The sequence below is a fragment of the Chiloscyllium plagiosum genome, unplaced genomic scaffold, assembly GCF_037043375.1.
Source record: "Chiloscyllium plagiosum isolate Xiang-an unplaced genomic scaffold, Cpla_swu_hap1 HiC_scaffold_4, whole genome shotgun sequence".
NCBI classification, from domain to species: Eukaryota; Metazoa; Chordata; class Chondrichthyes; order Orectolobiformes; family Hemiscylliidae; genus Chiloscyllium; species Chiloscyllium plagiosum.
Genome location: NW_028270142.1, coordinates 35,233,551 through 35,259,526, shown reverse-complemented (window position 1 = coordinate 35,259,526; position 25,976 = coordinate 35,233,551). Strand labels below are relative to the sequence as shown.

The 25,976-nt window shown below is 41.1% G+C and overlaps 1 protein-coding gene across 1 annotated transcript in view; it reads right to left on the bottom strand.

Annotated features, from left to right (window-relative positions):
- The window catches only part of stac (SH3 and cysteine rich domain), a 125,953-nt gene that overhangs the window by 54,544 nt on the left and 45,433 nt on the right, over positions 1-25,976 (bottom strand). Inside the window, exons 3-7 of the mRNA XM_043688836.2 lie at positions 24,688-24,788; positions 10,993-11,074; positions 10,762-10,877; positions 8,458-8,533; positions 7,996-8,063 (exon numbers count right to left, since the gene is read on the bottom strand). Of these exons, the coding sequence (XP_043544771.1) occupies positions 7,996-8,063; positions 8,458-8,533; positions 10,762-10,877; positions 10,993-11,074; positions 24,688-24,788 (443 nt within the window). The remainder of the gene's footprint in view (positions 1-7,995; positions 8,064-8,457; positions 8,534-10,761; positions 10,878-10,992; positions 11,075-24,687; positions 24,789-25,976) is intronic.

The following is a 25,976-nucleotide window of genomic DNA, read 5'->3' as shown; positions in this document are numbered from 1 at the left end:
TTCACACGTGCAGAAGTTCAGCCATGAGCTTAATCAATGGACTACCCTGTTCCTATTTTTAATGTTCTTATTGCTGTTCCTGCTTTTGGGTTATTCTTGCTGGAAAAAGATGGCCATCTCTGTCATTGAGCTTCAGTATACCAGAATGCCTGCTTAAAACTTTGGAATCACATAATATAATTATCCATTGACCATTCAGGCTAATGAGATATCTGGGATTGATGGAAATTAAGAACAGAAGCTTTGTAAAGATAGTTTCGAAGCAAGTATTCAAGTGAAGAATTTTCAAGAAAGAGTTGGATACAGCTCTTAAGGATAGTGGAATCAAGGGTATGGGGATAAGGCAGGAACTGATTGAGGATGATCAGCCATGATCATAATGAATGGTGGTGCTGGCTCGAAGGGCAGAATGGCCTACTCCTGCACCTATTGTCTATTGTCTATTGAAGGAAATGATAGATGGCCCTTGAGAAGGGATCAGGGAACTGCAATGAGGCAGAAGAGTAAAAAATTTCAAGCCTACGCTATTAATGTAACACTTTCCAATGAAATTGTCATAGGATCTGTGAGACCTAGGAGAAAGTGAGGACTGCAGATGCTGGAGATCAGAGCTTAAAAATGTGTTGCTGGAAAAGCGCAGCAGGTCAGGCAGCATCAAAGGAACAGGAGAATCGACGTTTCGGGCATAAGCCTTCCTAAAGAAGGGCTTATGCCCGGAATGTCGATTCTCCTGTTCCTTTGGTCTGTGAGACCTGTAAATGCTTTGAGAATTAATATTTCATTTGGTGTTCTCTTTGAAAACTTGCCTCCCTCTACTCTCCCCTAGACTGCATTGATTTTTCTGCTTCTACATTAAAACAGCAAACAAGGGAAATCCCACTGGAAATTATACAGCCATTTTCCAAATTATCTTAGTGTAGATGGTGATAAAAATATTCAATCATCTCAGAAGCCCTTCTACTGCAAGACAAATCCAGTTCTCTGCTCAAGATGAGGTCAATTTAAAATTAAGAAGATCTTATGTAACATGAGGAATCTTAAATAAAAATGTCTGAGGGTACAGGATCGAAGGGCATAACATCATAGCCATAGAGACGTACAGCACGGAATCAGACCCTTCAGTCCAATTTATCCATGCCGCCCAGATATCCTAACCTAATCTAGTTCCATTTGCCAGGTAAAACACATTCGCCATTCTCACTGGATATCAGCAAAAGTTATTATTTTATTTCTTTTGATTGCCTTATGGAAATGTAAGGCATTGGAGTCAGGCACTTCAGCATAATTGCCCATCAACATAACTGCTGGCATCACGGTACCAGAATCATAGAAAAGCAGGACAATTTAAAATTCAGATCTCAAATTACAGCACAACAACAATGGGATAGCAGAAATGAATCCTTCAGCAACTACCAGCAGAAGTGCCCTCTGGTACTGCGGTAGCATCCCTACCCTACTGCAGGAAGCCCAGGTTCAAGTCCCACCTGCACCAGAGGTGTGTAGTAACATCTCTGAACAGGTTGTTTAGAAAAACAGGTTAAATTTTAATGCCAATGCACCTACATAAAAGACATAAATTTACCCTGTTGGCTGAGTATGATTTGAGCTGACTATATTCGAGGCTAGTATCTGTGAAATCAGAGAAACTATTGCATATGCATGACCATTTTCCAGATGTCCATGGGAACAAATCAGAAATAAACAGAATGAAAAACAGCTGTAAATTGAATGCAAATGGAAGAATCCAGCAAGAATCTGAAATAGATTATCATGTCAATTTCTTTCTCAAATGTTTGCAGAAGATAGTCTGAAAATCAAATCAAATCAAGGTTATATCCTTCAAACTTGTTTGTAAATTAAAGCCAAAGTATTTCACAATGTGTAACGCTAATAGAATTTTAGGTTAATCTCTAACTGAACTCAATGTTGCCTTAAGCAGTCTCTGTGTGATAGGGGGCTGAATGAGCCCCCTTGGTGTATCCTCTCATTGATATGGACAGTTTTACTCTCCATGTCAAACTGAACCAAATCCAGAACACTAAGGTGTTAACACTCACTTTTCCAGGTGTTATTGGGCTTAACACGAAGGTTGAAATTTACCTTTTGAGGAAACCGTTGGCTTGTAAACTTCAATCAGAAGGCTTTCTCTGTCATGGTTTTTTTTTTACTTTCCATTGCCATCTCTAAAAGTGGGACAAGCTCAATTTTAAATTTATTTTTTCTTTTTGGATATTGCTGGACCAAATGTGTCCATTTGTATTTTTTACTGTCTTTTGGCTTCTCAGTACATGTGATGTATTAGTGCTTGATGTTGTCCCATATGGTGTCGCAACATATTTTATTCATAAACACATTTGCAGACCTAGTCAATGACTTCTTCCTGAATGTTGCAAAAAACAGACAAAACAAATCTCCCTACAGCAGCAAAGTACACACTGAGAAGCTTTATCTTTCAAACTAAACCACTTCTACTGTCTTGCAATACAGATACCCGTGCCATGAATTCTGACTATCTTCCACTGAGGAAGTCCTATGGGATTAAGGATAACTTCATTTCACAACAGTTCAATGTGTTCTGAAATGGTTCATCAGTCATATTTGTGATGTGCAGACTCTGACAGGGCAAATAATGATTGAAAGGTTGGGTAGATAAGGTGCTCGGAGATTTGTGCACTCCTTCTGATGTCTCAACCTTGCCACTACACATTCCTGGCAAAGTTTTTCCATGTGTTGCTCCATTCCTGAATGACCTCTCTCCACTTTGATCAATCTCAGGTCAAGAGACTTTCACGAGTCAGGATGAATGACTGATCACTTCAAGGACACTTTAAGGACATCTCCAAAGCAGTTCCTCTGTTCTCCTGTGAGTCTCCTGCTTTGACTGAGTTGCCAGTAGAAGAATTACTTTAGTAATCTACTAAGGCACATAGCCAACATGGCATGCACAGTGGAAGTTCTTTTGAGTGATTGATGAGTGTGTGTTTTGACCTCAAATCCCACCGTAACAAGCACCCATGAAAAGGTCTTTACCAGGAAACATCATGAGTGGCTTGTTGAAAATGACCAAGAAGTACAGGACCTAATCAAGTGCAAGTGGAAACCTTTTGCAAATGATAAATCATTACTCCAGAGAAAAGCAGCACTTCCGCAAGTTGTTGAAGGTGGCTGTACAGTGTAAAACCCATGACATAATAAACAAATGGTAAGTAGGAGGAGCACAAGAGATCCAACAACGCTCAGATACTAACAACATACACTGTTTCTTCATTGCTACTGTAATGGTTATGCGAGATCAGCCTCATAGAATATGAGTTACCTGGTTGGGGCTGTTAATCCGATCCAATCAGAGAGCCGTGGCTGACAGATAAGAACAGGGGTGTCAGACATCCTGTTCACTCTGAGAGCTGGCTGTGATGGTGTGGATCAGTATCAAGGACTGTCTATGTGCAAATAAGGGGTGACTTAGGGACAGGATACCAGCGTATGTGGAGTTATTTCAGGTGACGAAAGAAAAGCATGCTCCTGAAGAAATTTGCTTGCGACAGTTGTCGTTGAGTTGGAGTAAGTATATTGGGCATCATACTGATATTTGGGAAGCTTGGTTCATTCAATCCTGCCATCAAAGACTGGGTCCAGTATGTGGAAAAGTGCGTTTTTTTTCTGGGCAAGTGATATTGAGGTAGATGAAAAGCAATGAGGAATTCTCCTGGCAGCTTGTGGACTGCCAGCTTTATTGGTTATTGGGATTCTAACTTTTCCTGAGTCACCAAATATATAAATCTTTCAAGACTTGGTGAATTCAGTTAAGGAATCTTAAGATCCTAAGCCTCTTCTAATTCTGAGATGCTATCAGTCTTACTTGGCAATTCGAGAAACAAGGGAATCCGTATCGGGATTTTTGACAAGGTTAAGATGACTGACAGAAGCATGCGACTTTGGTTTGACACTTAATGAGATTTGATATGTGGGATTAATAGTGTAACCATGCAAAAGGACTACCAGCTGAAGCTCAATTGGACTTCCAACAGGCACTACGACTGACTTTATCATTTGTGAATGTGGCAAATGAAGCAAATGAAATGCAGGGTATTCCAATGGAAGTGGACACTCTCGCCAGTCTGACTGCGCTTGGGGAACACCATTTGAGTGAAGGCAATTGCATAGCCTTATTCAGGACATATCCTTAACAGAGGGACTCTAGGTCAGCCCACAGCAAAACCCCAAAACAAAGCCAATCCTGAGCAAAATGCTTCTTCAGGTTCCAGGACAGCAAGCCATTGTAGTTGCTGCCGTTGTGTAGACTTGAGACAATAAACAGTCCCACTAGACTAAATTGAATAACAGAACTTACAGGCCAATATCCAGGAGAGTACACACCTTGGGAAGTTCACCAATATCTGGTTTGGAACAATTAAATTTCTTAGCGACATCCAAATCAGAACCAATCAAAATAAATGTCCAGTTAAATGGTCACCAGGTTCTATTGGAGTTCGATACTCCTGCGGCTGTTTCAGTAATTGCAGAACCAACCTCAAACAAAATTTGCTTTGGACTCCAATCCTTAGGCTTATGCAAGACCTTGGATAGACTGAGAACCTATACTGGAGAACCTTTACAGATTAAGGGTACAACTTCAGTTCTGGTCTTATGTGAGAAGTAGCTGATTCAGTTACAACTGACTGTAGTAAAAGACATAGGGCCCAAGCTTGATGGGGCAAAGATTTGTTGACAAACATTCATCTAGATTGGCTCAACATTTTTCAATTAGAAAATGGCCGCCTGGGTGCTTTTTAGGAAGGCCTAAGGGCTATCAAAGGAGCCAAGGTCATTTGCATCTTGATCAGGAAGCAATTTCACGATTCTGTAGGAGAGGCCCAGTGCCATTTGCTTTATGGGCAAAAGTAGAGGCAGAAATCAGAAGGCCAGAAATCAAAGGAATCATCAACCAGTCCAGTTTTCCGAATTGGTAGCACCAGTTGTAGCGATTGTGAAGCACAATGGGTAGCTTCTGTTTTGTGAGTAATCCACTTTTTGCAGCTGAATAAATACCCAATTCCTTGCATAGAGTATTTATAGGAAATGCTAGTGGGGAGAGGTGGGGGTTGGGGAGGGCTGTCCTTCACAAAGCTGGACCTGCAATTGCAGTTAGATGAGGTTTTCCAGAAATATGCTACAATTAATACCCATATGGTTTGTACCAATATACGAGACTGCCATTTGGGGTATCATTAGCCTGTGCAATTTTTCAGTGGACGATGAAGAACATTTTAGAAGGTCTACCCCAGGTTGCCACTCACTTAGATGAAGTGCTAATACCAGGGAAGCACTTAGAGAACTTGGACATAATCCTTAGGTGTTTCTCCTAGGTGGGTGTATGCCTTAGCATGTGTGTTCCAGAAAGCCAAGAGACCTACTTGGGTAATAGAATTGACAAGACTGGATTACCTCTGTTGGAAGATAAACTGAGGGCGATCAAAGGACAGATGCAACATTTTTATATACTGTTTTTGCCCACCATGATACAGACTTCCCTGGTTGGATTGGGAAGCTAATGTGAGCCTGAATTCCAGGTTGAAAATGAAAAAAATGCCTGATTGGGTATCAATTGCAATTTTCACAAAAGTGCCAACTGAAAAGCCACCTCAGGAAGCCCCTTCCAATTAAGTATAGTTGATGGTCATGGTAGTACGAAGTACAATCAAAGGCAGGCCTGACCAGCAGCCCAGTGGGAAAGCAGTAGTTGATGGGACTGGTAGAGACTGCAGCATTGTGATAAATAAAATCTCATGCATGGCTGTCAGAGCACCATTGTAGAGGAGGAAACCTCCCACAAAATGGCCTGTAGCCGTACCCATCACATTCCAGCAGTCTCTGCTAGATTCCTGGTCTGTGGTCAAGAGGCAGCCTTCAGTTCAATTCTGGGTTCTATCCTTGACTGGAGTGCCAATGCCATGGATAAGACCCCAACCCACCATTTGCTTCAATTGGTCCATTAGCAGACAGAAGTGTCTATCTACTGTTGCTAGGAGGATAGTTTCTGCTGTTCAAGTTTATTGTGTCTGGTGACAGGTTAGTCACTTGCTACAGGAAAAACTAGCTACAGAAAAAGATATAAGCACATGGTTTGGCAGCCACATGTGTCGGTAGATGTGGAAAGCCTCCAGTTCCTGCATCCAAACTAGTTCTGCAGGAGCAGGACAAGCCAGACCTTTTATCTAGATTTGTTACAGCTCAATTAATGGCGGTCAATTGCTAGGATTTATTAACAACTATATTGTCATCATAATATGTATGGCTGAAGGCAAATGAAACTGCTCTTTTCCTGCACTGTTATAAAAATAGAAAAACAATGCTATGCACAGTGTATTATTCTGCTGCATCTTTACAATCTTACCATTAAGGGCCTTAAAGGGGCAAGTAATTGCTCTAATATTTGAAGGCACTGATAAGCTACTTGCTCAATAGGACATTGGGAGTCAATTCCAAGGTTTTTAAAAATTGTTGCTATATTTTGCCAACTGTTGCTCTTCTAAGTATAGCAATTTGCATGTGTGACAAGTATGTCTCACATACTAAATGGCTGAGTGTCTTTTTTCTGCTTTGTAGGATGGGATTCTTATCCTTCAGCTGGAGAAACCTTTGGTTACTTAAGAGCAATATCAGTGCTGATATTAAAGACAACAATTACAATTCACAATCTTCATGATTTAATAAATGGGGTATCCTACATTTCAAAACAAAGGGATTAATGATGATTTACAAACTTTATCATATTTGGGCAACCCTTCTCCAAGTTCATTCAGCTGTCTGTGACCCCTACTGCTTTCTAAAGGGAATAGAGTCATAGAACCATAGAGATGTACAGCATGGAAACAGACCCTGCGGTTTAATCCGTCCATGCCGACCAGATATCCCAACCCAATCCAGTCCCACCTGCCAGTACCCGGCCCATATCCCTCCAAACCCTTCCTATTCATATACACATCCAAATGCCTCTTATATGTTGCAATTGTACCAGCCTCCACCACTTCCTCTAGCAGCTCATTCCATACACGTACCACCCTCTGCGTGATGAAGTTGCCCCTTAGGTCTCTTTTATATCTTTCCCCTCTCACCCTCAACCTATGCCCTCTAGTTCTAGACTCCCCGACCACAAGGAAAAGACTTTGCCTATTTACCCTATCCATGCCCCTCATAATTTTGTAAACCTCTAAAAGGTCACCCCTCAGCCTCTGACACTCCAGGGAAAACAAAACCAGCCTGTTCAGCCTCTCCCTATAGCTCAAATACTCCCACCTGGCAACATCCTTGTAAATCTTTTCTGAACCCTTTCAAGTTTCACAACATCTTTTTGATAGGAAGGAGACCAGAATTGCACACATTATTCCAACAGTGGCCTAACCAATGTCCTGTACAGCTGCTACATGACCTCCCAACTCCTGTACGCAATACTCTGACCAATAAAGGAAAGCATATCAAGTGCCTTCTTCACTATCCTATCTACCTGCGACTCCACTTTCAAGGATCTATGAACCTGCCCTCCAAGGTCTCTTTGTTCAGCAACACAGAATATTTTGGTAAAAAAAAATTAAATTGAATTATGGCACTCACTGGAACCTGTGACACAAAAGTACCATGCCACTTCAAAAGATGTATTTCAAGCAGGCAGGCAAGAACATCACCGAGATACCGAAACTGGGATCCACTGATCTAAAGAAATCTCAAAACTACTTTCACTTGTGAAATGATGCCAGTCTTGACAAGGAAAGCCAGCTTCAAAAAGTTCCAATTATGGATTCAGAGGATCAGCTGATTTACATATTTGAGCTTTACTCCTTTACGGTGAAAAGAAACGTGCGTCTCTCCTAGCCCAGGTTTCCACTCCACTCCTAAGTGCAATCAATGCCAGCTTCTCTTCCATGGCCTTTGTGATTGGAGCTGTTGCATCATAAAATGGGTTACAAGATGGTCTTATCAGGATTGTCAGGTTCCTACCTGAGAACTGGAAGGCTTCCTTTCTACCCTCGTGATATTTTCAAGTCCATTCTCTAGAGAGCCAAATACTACAAAAGAAAGAAAAATGTCATTATTACTGATAACCAAAACTCACTCATGCCCTGGTTTCTTTTTCTGCTCTGCATGTAACATTGTACTTCACGTCTCATTAAATTGTAAAAGGATGGATTTCATTATTAATCATTTACAACACTTAAAAAGCCAACTGTGAAACAGAACAATAAATAGAACGTGAAAACTGATAAGTTACAAAGAATAATGTTCATGTATCATTGAGATCTAGTTCAATTACAGGCATTAATCAAATGCTGCTTGAAATTTGGTAGCAAAATTCTGTTAATAGAGCAGATGCACATTTTGTAGAATTTTCAGATGCTAAAGCTTCTGGACTCAGTGATTCCAACACAAAGAGCTGAAATGCAGATTTAGTTTCATGCTTACCGCTATCGCTATACTCCCTTGACAGCCCACGTGGAGCATCAGCACCTTCTTCTGGGACTTCAGCCAGGTCTGAAGCCTGGGACAAAATGAAGAGAACAGCAAGTGTGTGTGGTCACAAATGGAAGTTAAGACCAATTACACTGATGAGGTTTCAACAACTTCAGTAAAACGTTAGTTTGAAACAAAACTGAGAAATCTAAAACCAATGAAAAGAATGTTGGAAAGGCACTTGTGCGAACAGTCACGAAAAGGGGCAAAAATGTATTTCAATTAGAATCCCCACAGTGTGGAAGCAGACCATTTGGCCCATTTAGTCCAGACTGACACTCTAAAGAGCATCCCACCCTGATCCACTCCCCTATCTTATGACCCTGCAATTCTAATTGGCTAATTCACATAGCCTGCATATCCCTGGACACGATGAGTAATTTGGCATGACCAAAGCATATAACCTGCATATCTTTGGGCTGTGGGAGGAAAACAGAGCACCCACGCAGACACAAGAAGAATGTGCAGACAGTCACCTGAGGCTGGAATTGAAGCCAGGTTCCAACCGCTGTGAGGCAGCAATGCTAACTACAGAGCCAATGTGCCACCGCAAATTATGTGAATAGGTAAACAGAATAAAGGAAAGACTGACTGAATGATTTAATGGATAATACATTAATCAATAGGCATTTTATATAAATATATCAGGCCTTACTTCTTTTAGTCATTTACATAATGTCTGTTAGGAACATACGAACAGGAATAGGCCTTTCAGCCTCGGCCTAATTCACTATTTACTTAGATCAAGGTATAATATTTCCCTCAATACCACTTTCCCACATAATGTACATGCACCTTGATATCATTCGCCTCCAGAAATCTTTTTTTAATTTACTCATGGGCATCACTGGCTGGGCCAGCACTTATTACCCATCCTTAGTGGCATTTGAGAAGGTGACAATGAGATGCCTTCTTCTATGAGTCCAGTCTACTATAGTACCATTATGGATGGAGTTTCCATTATGGATGGAGTTTCTGGGTTTTGACCAGCATAATTGAAGGAACAGTGATCTATTTCCAACTATCTATTGATTTCTATCTTGAATGTGCTCAATGACAGCGATTCTTCTGACCAAATGATGAAGTGGATATTAATAAAGTATCTGATGTTGGTTAGGCACAAGACACTAGCCTAAATAATTTCTGCAACGAGGTCTTGGGAATGAGAATCACCTCCAACAACCACAATCAGCTGTCTACATGTTAGGTATGACTCCAAACAGCAGATTTCTGCCAAATTCTCAGTAAGTGCAGATTTGCCTTGATTTCTTGATGCCATTCTGATTTAATAGCTGGATTGATGTTCTGATTTAATAGCTGGATTGATGTTCTGATTTCAGTAGATTTTGTCCATGCTTACACCAAGACTACTAAACAGGTTATGCTGATAAACTGAAGAAGTTAAGCTTGTCCGATTAAAGAAGGGAATGAGATTTGATAAGATATATCTAAATCATGAGAGATCTGGACACAGTGGATAATGAGAAACTGTCCCCCCATTGATGGAGGGGTTGAGAACCAGAGGACATCAAAATAAGGTGATTGGCTAAAAAACAAAATCAAAGGCAGCGTGAGAAAACACATATTTGTGGAATCTCTGGTTAGGATTCAGATTGCAGAACCTGATTGTGTGGTGGAGGCATTGGATAAGGCTGAGACCTGAAGGCTGTGTTAGTTTTGCAGAGAGCTGGAAAAGCCATCAAGGGCTAAATGGCCCCCTTTTGTGCTGTAACATTCTTGATTCAATAACCATGAAGCATTTTCAATTACTGGGTCTCTTTCTTAACCAATGTACTATATGTTGGTGTTGAAGTTTGTTGCTGTCTGCCAAATTGAACAATCTGTTTATACTGTTGTGATGCTGCATGCACAGCTTTCTCTATTTTACCACCATAAGCAAATTTAGCCTAGGCAATATTGCAGTGAAAAGAATTAAACTAAAAAGAAAAATTTTAAGATTGAACACTGACATTCAGTTGCAAAAGAAGGATAATTTTCAGCATTATTGAGTTTCTGGCAGAGAACCTTAACTGCCAACTACTTATCAGGATATTTTAATGACTGCTGGGCAAAGTGCTCTGCCAGAAACTCAATAATGCTGAAAATTATCCTTCTTTTGCAACTGTATCAACTCTATTGTTAACATGGAATTACAAACAGGAGTAAGGGTCTTTGTTTTTAGCTTAGATAGTATATCAAAGGGAGGACTGAGTCAACCAGAGTTAGTGAAAGTACCTGATAGCCCGTATTACTTACAGAATTACGCTGAGGTGAGTCTGATGTACTGCCTGACCCTGACTTCTTAGTTCTTTGAGCCAGGGAAGTTCCAAACCGAAGGGCTTCATATACTGGGTCTATTTTACTGCCGCATGCTGAATTGGGAAATAAACAGAAAGCAGTAAGTGAGTTGAACGGAACTGCAGCAATATGTCTCACAAATTGACAAGACACACCTCGGCCTCAATACTGGGAAGAACAAGTACTTACCGATAGGCATCACTTCTTTGATGCACCCATATTGTTCATGGATTAATAGCGGAGAGCTATAGTAACGCCGGAACCCTTTTGGCTGCCAATGAAAGAATAAGCATATGAGCAGTAATTAGTGGAGGATGATACTCTAACTTATTCTACAGAAGGTGACCATTCAGCCTATCATTTCATTTCGGATATCCTGAAGTTATGAAAGTCACTAACTAAATTGCTGCAAGTGCTTTGTTTTTTGCTTTCACACCCCAAAAAGACAAATCATTTTCTAAAACGTCTGTCTTCATATTCAACAGTTTATAAAGATTCAAGTATAATCAATAAAGTAGTATTGGAAACAAGTGTAAGGCATTTAAGTGACCAGAAAGCAGTCAAAACCAAAATGAGGTGACTCAAAGTTGCCCTCTGATGATGAGCAAGCCATTCGTTTCTAATAAACTCAAAACTAATACATATCCTATAATATTTCCAATGTCTCTCAGGGAAATAATGGAGAGATTGGAAATGCCAACATTCTTAGCAATGTCAAAAATCACATGATACAAGGTTATAGATTAGATCCCCTATAGTGTGGAAACAGGCCCTTCAGCCCACCAAGCCCCTCGGAAGAGTAACCCACCCAGATCCATTTCCCTCTGGCTAATGCACCTAACACTATGAGCAATTTAATATGGCCAATTCACCTAACTTACACATCTTTGGACTGTGGGAGGAAACTGGAGCACCCGGAGGAAACCCACGCAGACATGGGGAGAATGTACAAACTCCACACAGACAGTCGCCTAAGGCCGGAATTGAACCTGGGTCCCTGGTACAATGAGGCTACAGGGCTAACCACTGAGCCACTGTGCTGCCCCAATGGGACTTTTTTTACAAACACTAGCTTTTGGAGTGCTGCTCCTTCATCAGGTGCTAGTTAGTGAGGAAGACCTTTGACACAGAATTTAAAAGGAAAAGATCAAAGGGTCTTTTCCTTATAAATTCTGAGGTCTAAGGTCGTCCTCTCTACCTAGCACCTGATGAAGGAGCAGCGCTCTGAAAGCTAGTGTTTTTTCAATAAACCGGTTAGATTATAAATTGGTGCTGTGTGATTATTGACCTTGTCCAACTCAGTCCAATACTGTTACCTCCATATCATTCTCAGCAATGACAGAGTAAGAATTAATTTTTAAAAACAGGGGCCAATGGGTAATCTTTACTGTCATGAGGTCTGTTTTGTCTGAGAGCTGGATTTCAACCTTAGTACAGTATAAGGTTAGAACTGCAATCTCAATAATGTCACCTTTCAATCAAGATGCTACAGCAGCACAGTGTTTGCTTATTTATCCAGATATAAAGAAATCTGTACTTGCTGAAAAGCAAGAGGTTCCTATGGCTTCTATTCTTCAACAATCATCACAAAAAACAGAATAACTGGCCATTATTCTCAATACAGTTAGTGGGACTTATCTAAAGTAAATCTGCTGGTGTGTTCAGCTACATAACAGCAGTGACTGTATTGCAAAAGCAATCTGTTGATTGTGAAGCAGTTTGCTACATCTTCTGAATATTAAACATATTAAACATGTATCTAAATGCAAAGTATTTCCTTTTCTCCTGAATTGCACATGAATCATATTTAAGGCATTTAAGCTTATGGAAAACTAGATGCCTGCATTTGTATCGTCTAGGAATTTAGATAACAGGAATGAAGAACTCAAATGCATTAATAATCCAAAGATGAGGGACTTAACTTACAAGGATTGATTGGAGAAGCTGGGGTGATCCATTTTGAACAGAAGATTTAGAGTAGATTTGACAGAGGTTCCCAAAATCATGAAGACAGGGGCAACAAGGGAAACTGTTCCCATTGGTGTATACTTCGAGAACCAGATTTAAAGTGAATAACAAACAAACCAAAAACAACAAGAAAAATTGTTTTTTTACACCACGAGTGATCAATTTCTGGAATTTACTGCCTGAAAAGTGCTGGAGACAAATTCAATTGTGGCTTTCTAAAAGGTGAGAGATAACGATCTGAAGAGAAATGTTTGCAGCGCTGCCTGAAAAAGGCACTGAAGTCAAACAGCTGAGTTGACCTTACTGACAGCGATCTTGGGCCCAATTCACTCAATGGGATCCTTTGTCCCACTACTCAGTGGGTGGCATGGTGGCTCACAGCTCCAGGGACCTGGGTTCAATTCCAGCCTTAGGCAACTGTCTGTGTGAAGTTTGCACATTTTCTCCATGTCTCCACTGGTATGCTCCAGCTTCCTCCCACAAACCAAAGATGTGTAGGTTAGGTGGATTGACCATGCTAATTTGCACATAGTGTACAGGGATGTGTAGGTCAGTGCATTAGTCAGGAGTAAATGTAGAGTAATAGGATCTGGGTGGATTACTCTTCAGAGGGTTGGTGTGGACTTGTTGAGCCAAATGGCCTGTTTCCACACTGTAGGATTCTAGGATTCTTCTTTGCATAATCATTCTGGAATTCCATATCTAAATAGATTACCAACAATAATGTTATTGCATCAAAATGTATTAAAATAAACAGTGTAATATCTATGAAATAATCTATAACATTCAAAGCTCCCCTACTATCCTTCCCCGGATCTGACAAGGCAACATTGTACTGATAAGTAGAAGCTGGTGTAAGACAGTATCTTACACTCATTTTTTTGACTACATACGCTAGGCCTGCCTGGAGTAAATATTATACGTGTTCAGATCATATCTCTGTGTGTTCACCTGATTTTTTGATACATGACAAATATCAAGGTGGTGTTTTGAAAAATTCCTTGCAATGTATTTAACCGAAACAAACTGGATTCAGTCACTTCTTAATTTTCCTATCATGCCTACAATATTACTTTTTCACTTGTGTCAAAGCAGCAACTCCAATTAGGTTGGTGAGTTGATTAGGTTTACAGAGTTGGAGTCATACAGCACAGAAACAGATACTTCAGCCCAATTTGTTCATGCCAACCAGGTTTCCTAAACTGAACAAATCCTACTTGCCTGTGTTTGGTTCATACCCCTCTAAATCCTTCCTCCCAATGTACCTGTCCAAATGTCTTTAAATATTGCAATTATACCCACCTCTACCACTCCTTTGGCAGCTCATTCCAGAAATGCACCACCCTCTGTGTGAAAAAGCTGTCCCTTGGGTCCCTTTTAAATCTTTCCCATCTCACCTTAAACTTATATCTGCTAGTTTTGGACTTCCCTATCCTGGGGAAAAGACCTTTGCAATTCACCTTATTCATGCCCCTCATGATTTTATAAACCTCCATAGGGTCACCACTCAGTCTCCTACACTCTTGGAGAAAAAAGTTCCAGCCTAACCAGCCTCTCTATGTAACTCAAAGCTTCTAGTCTCGGTAACATCCTTTTGAAACTTCTTTGCACCCTTTCTAATTTAATAATGCCCTCCCTGTAGCAGGGCAATCAGAATTGTACGCAGTACTCCAAATGTGGCCTTACCAATGTTTGCACAGCTATAACGTGATGTCCCAAATGGCTGCTCATGCTCCCCATTGAGAAGTTTTTGCAACTGCTCCAAGACTTCCTTGACCCTGACGCCAGGAAGGTAACACACCATCCTGCAATCTCAGCCACAGAAACACCTTTTTATGCCTCTGAATAGAGAGTCCACAATTACAATTCTTCACTTAGACTTTTCCATACCCTCCTTTACAGTAAAACCAGTCTTGGTGCCAAAGAGCTGGCAGCTGCTGCTATTTTCCACTGAGGGGCTATCCCCTCCAACAGTATCCAAATAGTATTGTTGCTTGAGAGGGGGATAGCCACAGAAGACTCCTGCACTACCTGCCTACTTCTCCTGGCAGTCACCCATCTACCGAACTGAACTTACTGTGTCAAAAACTGTAGCGCTGGAAAAGCATAGCATCTGAGGAGCAGAAGAGTCGATGTTTTGAGCATAAGTTGTTCATCGGATGCTGGCTGACCAGCTGTGCTTTTCCAGTGCCACACTTTTTGACTGATCTCCAGCATCTGCAGTCCTCACTTTCTCCTGAACTTGTGGTTTGACTACATCTCTAAAGCTACTACTTATCACACTTCCTGTCTCCTGTAATTCCTTAGTGTATCCAAGTGCCATTCCAAGCAATCCATGTGGTCGGAGAGGAACTGCAGCCATTTCCTGCAGACATAATCACCAGGGTCACTCGACTGCTCCCGGATCTCCCACAGGAGGAGCATATCACTCCATTATCTGCCTTCTCTGTTCCTTTAACAACTACTGCACTTAGGCCCTTACCTTTTGGCTGCTTACCCTCCTGAACCAAACTTGGTATTCACCTAGCTGGAAATGTGTTGCTGGAAAAGCGCAGCAGGTCAGGCAGCATCCAGGGAACAGGAGAATCGACGTTTCGGGCATAAGCCCTTCTTCAGGAATGAGGAAAGTTTGTCCAGCAGACTAAGATAAAAGGTAGGGAGGAGGGACTTGGGGTAGGGGCATCGGAAATGTGATAGGTGGAAAGAGGTCAAGGTGAGGGTGATAGGTCAGACTGGGGTGGGGGCGGAGAGGTCGGGAAGAAGATTGCAGGTTAGGAAGGCGGTGCTGAATTTGATGGATTTGACTGAGACAGGGTGGGGGGAGGGGAAATGAGGAAACTGGTGAAATCCAAGTTCATCCAGCAGGCTAAGATAAAATCTGTCTTCTTGGTATTCACCTAGGCCCACACTTAGACCTACCAGCAGCACTTTGACCAAAAAATGGCCACAAAAATTGCTGGAACAAGACACAGTAATGACTCCCTTCCCCACTTCCCTAAATTCCCACATTTAACTCAGCTCCCAGTGTTTTCACTCTCTGCAGCTCACACTCTGTTTCTGTCATCAAGATGATCACCTTGTGCTGTAAATATTCTGAGATTCTATGTTGTTTCATCTATTTTGTATGAATCATGGCGAAGGATTTTTTTTGCCTCTTATAACAGAGGGAAACAAAGAGCATCAATAAAGCCCACATTGAGCAGTCTGTACAATAGCCCTCCAAAGTAACTTTCTGTTCAGAGACCTCACCAAACAAAGAGAGAAAAGATTTAACTTGAATGAGCCTGTAACAAATTGTAGGCATAATACTGCTCTTTCATTTAGGAGAAATTTTTAATGTTGGATTATTGCATAATTATAATTGCTTTATCCACTATGCTTTTTGAAGCACTGCCCTTTTCTTTTGGGAACAAGGGTTCGTAAGGTGAACAGATGGTATTACACCTACTTCAAAAAGCATAGTGAATTTAGCATCTTAATTTAGTTGCACAGTCAATGCTGATTAGATATCATATGCATTGGTGTTCAGAATGAAGTAATTGTAATTATGCAACAATCCAACATTTACAATTTTGTACACGTTACTTTAAAATTAGCTGGGTGCAAGATAAATAAAAGAGCTCCCATCACATCTCATTTTGAGCAGTGTCTAGCTATATTGTCATAATGGCTGAAAGATGCAGAAATGACAGGCAAAAACATTTTGTCATGTCAAAAAAACCTTGCTTAATTTAGGCTCCTAGATGCAATATGGCCTGATGATGTCTGACTATCATCAAACACTGAAACATTTATGAAGTCACCTCCAGGTTTTGTATTTCAAACCACTATGTAGGCAAACACTTTACTTCAGTACAATGTGGTCATTTGACATTTTCTTTTAATGACAAGGCTGATCGCTTCCCAGCTGCCTTTCACTTACAAAACACAACTTTTGCTATTTTGATTAAAAATTTAATGGTCACCTTCTAAATGTCAATGCATTGAAACACAATGCTGAGAACATAATGTTCATGCAATCCAATCAGTGCTTTTAAATGAATGATGTGGCTTCATTTGCATTGTTTTAACATTCTTTGACCATTCTTTCTCCTGTGCCTCTGAAAGTATTAATTCTTTCTGGTCATGTGGTTCTAAGTACCCTGCATATCTTTTGTTATCTTCTCCAATTGGCTATTGCTAATGCATAATTATTGCCAATGAGGAATAGCACCTTGTTGACAGCTGAATAGATTCAGTTACCAAAAACAGAAATTACTGATGAAACTCAACTGGTCTGGGCAGTACCTATGGGAAGAAAGGAGAGTTAGCATCTCGAGTGTGGAAAACTCTTCATTAGAACTGATAGCAGCTAGGGAAAAAAAGCTGGTATTTAGGGGTTGGTGGTGGGGAAGAGGTGAGCAGGTAGGTGCCGATGGAACCCATAGAGAGAGAGAGAGAGAAAGAGAGAGATACAGGCGAGAGGATTACTGATAGTGTGCCAAGCCAGGACAGAAACTGATAATAAATGATAATGAGAGGAGAGAGTGAGTTGGCTGTGCTGGAAACAACCTGACAGAACCGTGATGTTGGGGTGTGTAAAAAAAGTGAAGGAAGGAATCAGGCTCTAAAGTTATTGAACTTCATGTTGAGACTCAGAGGCTGCACAGCCCCCAAACAGAAAGTGAGATGTTGTTCTTTGAGCTAGTACTGAGGCCCACTGGAACACTGCAGCTTGAAGCAGGAATGTTGGTGTGGGAACACATTGATATGTTGAGGTGACAGGCATCTGGAAGCTTGGGATTATTTTTACAGAGATAACAGAGGTATTCTGCAAAGTGGTCACCCAGTCTGCATTTCATCTCCCCAATGTAGAGGAGACCACACTGTGAACAATGAATAAGTAGACTAGATTGAATGAAGTATAGGTAAATCACTGCTTCACCTGGAAGTTATGTTTCATGCCTTGGACAGTGAGAATGGAAGAGGTAAACTGGTAAGTGTTAGACATTCAGCAATTGCATGGGAAGGTGCCTTATGGCTGTGGGGAGATGTTGGGAATCGACAAAGAGTGAAGCAGGGTATCCCAGATGGAATGGTCTCTGCACAAGCTGCACTTGACTTGTTCTTCGAGGGCTGTCAATGTGATGTTGGTCACCTTAATTTCTCTGCTCCCCTCACCCATTCGAACATACCTCTCTCTGACCTGACTGCACTCCATGCTCTTGGATATAATCCTGACTTTGTCATCAAGCCTGGTAACAAGGTGGTGCTGTTGTTATCTCACAGACTGATCTCTACATTGCAGAAGCTGAGTGCTAGCTTGTAGATACCTCCTTCTATCTCACCTGGATCATGTCCCCCCTATCGACCTTCAACCTCATCATATCTTGGGATCTCCCAAAGAAAGCCTCCTAGCTCATACTTCCTAAACCCCACATAGTCGACTTCGATCTTCTCTCAGAATCCACAAACAGGACTGTACCTAGATAGACCCATTGTTTCTTCCTATTCCTGCTCCACAGAACTTACTTTTTCCTTCTTTGACTCAATTGTTTCTCTCCTTGTCCAAACCCTCCCCACTTACAATTCCTAATCTTCTGATTCTATATCAGTTTCAAAAGTTCCACTTCCTGCGATACAGCCATCTCCTCCTCACCATGGATATGCAATCCCTTGAGACAGCTATTCCCCATCAGGATGGTCTTACAGCCTGGAAAGATGGCCTGAAGCATCCGCATCCACACCTCTCAGCCTGACCGAGATCGTCTTCACTTTGAACAACTTTGCCTTTAACTTCTCCCACTTTCTTCAGGTCAAAGGGATGGCCATGGATATCTGAATGGGCCCCAGTTAAGCCTATCTCTTTGTGGGGTACATAGAACATCCCTTGTTCCAGTTCTACTCAAGCCCCCACCCATAACTCTTCCTCTGGTACATTGAAGGCATCGGTGCAGCTTCCCATTCTCATTTGGAATTTGAAAGTTTCTAATTTCTCTTCTAATTTCCACCCTGCCCTCACCTTCACCTGTTCTAGCTCTAACTCCTCCTTTCCCTTCTGTTTCCATTTCTGGGGCTAGGCTAGCTACCGATATCCAGTACAAACCCACTGACTCCCACAGTTACTGGGACTATACATCCTGAGGCCCTGCCTCCTGTAAGCACTACATCCCATTCTCACAGTTTCTCCATTTACATTGCAAATGTTCTGATGATACTAACTTCTACAGTGGGGGCCTCAGAAATTTCCACCTTTCCCCCTCCCTTCCTTTGTCAGCATTCCACAGGGACTGTCCCAACTGGGATACCCTCCTCTACTCTTCGTCCATTCCCGACACCTTCCCAAGCAATTGCTGAAGGTGTAACACCTGTCTATTTCCCTCCTCCCTCCTTGCTATCCAGGGCCCCATACATACATTCCAGGTGAAGCAGCAATTTACCTGTACTTCATTCAATCTAGTTTATTGTATTCCCTGCTCACAATGTGGTCTCTTTTTTTATGCTGGGGAGACAAAATGCAGACTGGGTGACCACTTTGCAGAACACCTATGTTCTGTACATAAAAGTAACTGAGCTTCCAGTTGCCTGCCACTTTAACATACCACCATGTTCTCTGGTCAACATCACTGTCTAAGGCTTGCTGCAGTGAAGCTCAGTGCCAACTGGATGAAGAGCTTCTTGTTTTCCGCTGGGGACACTGTGGCACCTGGGACTCAACATTGAGTTCAAGAGCTTTACAGCTTGATTTTGTCCTTCCACTTTTTCTACCCACTCCCTCAGACTCTGATCCTTTCAGCACAGGCAAATCATTCTCTCAGTTCTCATTATCAATAAACCATTTTCTCCTCTGTCCTGGCCCACTATCAACAATTCCCTCATCTATAGAACATAGAACAATCCAGAGCAGTACAGGCCCTTCGGTCCTCGATGTTGCGCCGACCTGTCATACCAATCTGAAGCCCATCTAACCTACACTATTCCATGTCCGTCCATATGCTTGTCCAATGACGACTTAAATGTACTTAAAGTTGGCGAATCTACTACCGTTGCAGGCAAAGCATTCCATACCCTTACTACTCTCTGAGTAAAGAAGCTACCTCTGACATCTGTCCTGTATCTATCACCCCTCAATTTAAAGCTATGCCTCCTCATGCTCGCTGTCACCATACTTGGAAAAAGGCTCTCCCTGTCCACCCTATCTAACCGTCTGATTATCTTATATGTCTTTATTAAGTCACCTCTCAACCTTCTTCTCTCTAATGAAAACAGCCTCAAGTCCCTCAGCCTTTCCTCGTAAGACCTTCCCTCCATACCAGGCAACATTCTAGTAAATCTCCTCTGCACCCTTTCCAAAGCTTCCACATCCTTCTTGTAATGCGTGACCAGAACTGTACACAATACTCCAAGTGCGGCCACACCAGAGTTTTGTACAACTGTAGCATAACCTCATGGTTCTGGAACTCGATCCCTCTATTAATAAAAGCTAAAAAACTGTACGCATTCTTAACAACCCTGTCAACCTGGGTGGCAACTTTCAAGGATCTGTGTACCTGGACACCGAGATCTCTCTCCTTATCTATACTATCAAGAATCTTACCATCAGCCGAGTACTTTGCATTCTGGTTACTCCGACCAAAGTGAATCACCTCACACTTGTCCGCATTAAACTCGATTTGCCACCTCTGAGCCCAGCTCTGCAGCTTATCTATGTCTCGCTGTAACCTACAACATCCTTTGTCACTATCCACAACTCCACCGATCTTAGTGTCATCTGCAAATTTACTAACCGACCCTTCTACGCCCTCATCCAGGTCATTTATAAAAATGACGAACAACAATGGACCAACACCGACCCTTGCGATACACCACTGGTAACTAGACTCCAGGATGAACATTTCCCATCAACAACCACCCTCTGTCTTCTTTCAGCAAGCCAATTACTGATCCAAACTGCTATATCTCCCAAACTCCCATTCCTCCGCATTTTGTACAATAGCCTACTGTGGGGAACCTTATCGAATGCCTTGCTGAAATCCATATACACCACATCAACCGGTTTACACTCATCTACCTGTTTGGTCACCTTCTCAAAGAACTCAATAATGTTTGTGAGGCACGACCTACCCTTCACAAAACCGTGCTGACTATCTGTTTTAAAAAATTCTCAAGGTCAAGGACCAGGCTCGCAGGAAAGTAGTCTGACACAGAACAAACAGCCAAGAGGCGAGTCTGCTAGAATATAAGTGTTTTATTCCCCGCAGCGTCGCCACAACCAGGTCTCGTACTTACAACGGGTCTGGTTTATACTCACTCTACGTGTTACCGGAACTGGGAGCCGTCAGTTCTCGTAGAGCGGTTGCCAACAACCCACGCTCGGCGGTTAAACGCAACCCCGGAGCAGACTCTACCGAACTGGAGACTTTTCCAGCTGATATACTCTTTTCGAGATCTAAACATTCATGTGAACAGCAGAGCAAGGCTGAAAAACACATTCCATTCTGGTCACATACAGATAAGAAGATTCACACGGGAAGGTGTGTAATAAGATTCACACGGGACTAAGCGACACCTTCCATTTTCGGTTAGATTCACACATGTATTGGGACACAATTTTAACCCTTTCACCACATTCCACTGCTTGGCCCAATACATGTGTTACATTATGATTCACACATGTATTGGGACATAATTTTACACCACACTATCTCTGATCAAATTATTCTTTTCTAGATGATTATAAATCCTATCTCTTATAATCTTTTCCAACACTACCAATAACTAAAGTAAGGCTCACGGGTCTATAGTTACCAGGATTGTCTCTACTCTCCTTCTTGAACAGGGGAACCACATTTGCTATCCTCCAGTCTTCTAGCACTATCTGCCAACCCCTTTCATATCACTCTCCCTCTCCCACTCTTAGTTCTGTCTGCACCTATTCGTTTGCCTCCTCTCACCACAAACCTCATCTTCAGTGTGAGTACCAGTTCTTTCAAGCTGCTATCAGTTCAGATGAAGAGTCACTGGACTCAAAATATTAACTCTGCTTTCTTCCCACAGATGATGCCAGGTCTGCTGAGTTTCACCAGCAATTTCTGTTTTTGTTTTGGATCTCCAACACTTACAGTTATTGGTTTTACATTATTATTAACCCTTACCATGCCCTGAGCTAAACTGGAATGGCTGTTTGAGCAATCGAGTGTATATCAGCTCCTTACAAAAGAACTTCACTGAGTCGCATTCCCCTGCCCTTTCCCCACACCCTGTAAATTATTTTCTCTTTAGATAATGACCTAGTAACTTGAAATGCCTTGATAGAATCTGTTTCCACCACACTATCAGGGCATGTGTCACAGATCCTAACCACTTGCTGCATAAATAATCCTTTTTGCCAATCCCCATCAGTCAATATCTTCTAAATCCTTTTTATTTCCTATTTTATTCCCACTTATGATTTTGAACATCATAATTACATCTTCTAAAGAGAACAGTCTCAGCTTCTCCAATCTATTACAGTCTTTGCTCTCTTCTCTCCTGGTGCTATGCTATAATTCCTTCGTGTACCTTCTCTAATGCCTTCACATCCTTTTTGAAAGTGTGTTGCTTTGAGCTGCATGCAATACTAAAGTGAGATCAAATGCATGTTTTACACTTTTTGGTGATCACCTCCTTGCTTTTGTACTCTATGACGGTATTTCAGAAGCCCAGGATCTTGTAAGCTGTATTCATGTTAATCTCAATCTGTCCTGCCACTTTCAATGACTTGTGAACATATGCTCCTAGGTTTTTCTGTTCCTATGCCTGCTTTAGAAATTGTACATTTTGTTTTATATTATCTTTCTTCATACTTCCTACCAAAATCAATACCTTTTCCATTATCTTTTATCATTATATTAGCCTAATGAAGTTTAACACTATCATCACAGTTCACAACACCTCCAAGTTTTGTGTTATTCATACAGTTTGCCTATATAAACATGTCAAGGTCATTGGTATATATCAAGATAATTAGATTCTAACATCATCTGACAATAAACCATCAATCTTAAAACACTTGGGTTTCTTGTCACTTAGTCAATTTTATATCTATGTTTCTATTGTCTCTTACATTTCACGAGTTTGCACACAAACTTGTTGTGACAACGCATTTGTGCACTACACCCGCCTCAATACCTGCAAACACACTCTGTGTCACCTCATCGAAAAGACTAAGCAAGTTAGTTAGTTACAATTTACTCTGAACAAATCTGTGCTGGAATTCTATGGGATTTATTTGACAGAAAGCATGAGAAAGGACGTTGGTTGATTCTCTTTGCTTTAACTTTGGAGCAAGAAGGTCGATTGTGGTGCCTATTTTTTGAATTATGTCACTCATTTCGTACGAATCATCACTGATTTTTCTAATCGGAGATCTGAGTATAGTCTCGAGTCTGACCTATGCTGTCAAAGATATCACAGTGGCTCAGTGGTGAGCATTGCTGCCTCACAGCAGTAGGGTCCCAGGTTCAATTCCAGCCTTGGGCGACTGTCTGTGTGGAATTTGCACGTTCTCCCCATGACTGTATGGGTTTCCTCCCACAGTCCAAAGATGTACAGGTTAGGTGAATTGGCCATACTAAATTGCCCATAATGTTAGGTGCATTAGTCAGAGTGAAATGGGTCTGGGTGGATTACTCTGGGAGGGTCGGTGTGGACTGGTTGGGTCGAAAGGGCCTGGATATGAAGAATTGTGTGGTATTTGATGGAAAATAGCAAGTTTGTGTACTGTCCTGGTCAGTTTAACTTCTCACTAGCTTAATGATTGTGGCATCTGGGAAGAATTTTGCTACTTCACTAATGAGCTTTTGCATGATGCTGATGTCACACCTCATGCCACTGAACAGGGTAATTATTAATCTGCAAATACTTCTGGTGAGCCTACAGCTGGTAGTGTGATTACGAGAGTCCTGATGAAGGGCTTTTGCCTGAAACATTGATTTTCCTGTTCCTCAGATGTTGCCTGACCTGTTGTGCTTTTCCAGCACCATACTCTCGACTCTAATTGCCAACATCTGCAGTCCTCACTTTCGCCTGAGTGTGAGTGTTTACTGGTTAGCCAGAAACATGTGGCAATTGTAGCACAATAGCTATCCCATGTTGAAAGACGCTTTGAATTTCTTGAATTATACTGATTCCGAAGGAGATGGAAACACACACACACACACACAAAAGAATATGAAGACGGTTGCAACACCAAGTCTTCTGGTACAGTTCTTCAGATTACATATCTGATTTCAAAGCTAATCCAAATGATGAGTCATTTTAAATTAAAAAGTTTTCCAAGTAAGAAAGTCATTTGGCAAATTTAAATCAGAACAACTGCTTTCATTACTCGTGTCTTTATCGTTTTGCTGGGTAGATTCTGCATTTAGATCCCTAGTTACACCACATAACCTCCAACTGTATCCACTTTCAATCTAAAACCAGTGAACAACTCTAGCCTTTACTAATCTAACCCTTGGTCAAATAGCCAGATATGCTTTTCAATTCTCTTTCGGTAATCATTCTCCATACTGTCAGGAGAAACTTACGCAAGCACTTCCCATTGGACCAGTCCTCCAGCAACATAAACATTTTGTTCTTTTTTCTCAGAGTCTTTTAAACAACATAGTCACCCTTTTTCAGGATCATATTAGTCTTTCTATGCCAGAATGAAAAATACAATTTGATTTATGGAAAGAATGTTGTAAATTTAGCAATAGCTTCCAGTTTTGTTGCTTTGCTTCTGAATATGCTCCATAACGTGCTCTGTGAAATAATTTTTATTAGTTTTTTTGATGGCTAATCTCTGCAAATTTTAAAAGCTGCAAATCACAATCAACCCTCAAGGGATTAATCTTTGAGCGTACAGTGTTCTGTCTGTTTCTATGGTAACCATACTATATACACAGTGCTTCTTACCAGCTTGCCCATGCATCGCTGCTGTTCAACACCATCAATGCATTTGTGATGAATACTCATCTTACAAGCCTTGCAGCGCAGCCCAAGTTTGGCATTGGTGCCTGTCAAATAAATACACATCACAAGTTAAATCAATATTTTCCATATATCCAGTTAGCAATTAAGTGATCTGAATGAACAGAGAGTGCATTTAATGGCACATATTAACCTGAAGCTATATCAGTACAGACAACTGCAAATAAATAACAATTGAACTTTCTTAAAACCATGTCGGGCGTAATTTTCTATAATTGGTTTTTGACTCACTGTTTCCTCCAATGCGTGGTTTTAACCCACACAATAATTAATTATAGAAATTATAAAACTGGAATAACCCAATTGATCCAATTAGACATGCAGTGTGTCCAACATTGTGAGCAACAGCCCTAAGCACAGGCACCTGTCCTACCCCAAATTCCTTCATTCTTTTCTGTACCTCAGCCACCTATCCTTAAATATTAACAATGTTCTTCCTCCAATCACTAACTCTGGTAGTGCACTCTACAGTCTCTCAAATTTATGAATATGAAACATTTCTCCTACTCCACGCCTAAATATCCTAGACTTAATCTCACATTCATGGTGCCAGATCCTAAAACTCTCAGTTATTGAAACTATCTAACATACCTTTTCATAATGTCATGCACCTCTGTTTAAATGTGACCTGGTAGAATTCCTCCTAATATCCTATCCATAAAGGAACCCTGGGATCAGCTTGATTTCTCCCAATCATAATCATGACACCTTACCTTGTTTTAGCACAATTCATTGGAGCATAACACATGCATGCTGCACAGAGGGAAATATATTGTTTAAGTGTGGCCTGATTTTGCTGGGTTTTAAACCACTAAATGGAGAGAAACAGAATTAATTTTTCAGGTCAGATACATTTCATATGAACTGAATTCTTAGCCTGATGAGTCCTGACAAAAGTTTACTGACCTGAAACGTTAACTCTCATTCTCTCCACAGATGCTATTCGATCTGCTGAGTACTTCCAGCAATTTTTGTTTTTATTCCAGCATCCACAGTATTTTACTTTGTTTAAGTCACTAAGTTCAGTTAATCAAATGAAGCTCCATGATTTAGCAATGTAAAGACTATTACAATAATCATAAAGAGTGATACATTTCTGTCAACAGATACCAATGATAGTACATTTCATAAATATGGAATTCCTTTAAAACATGCTTTACAAACCACAAAGTGTAGCACATAAAAATAAAAATCAATATTTCTGCTTCAATTAT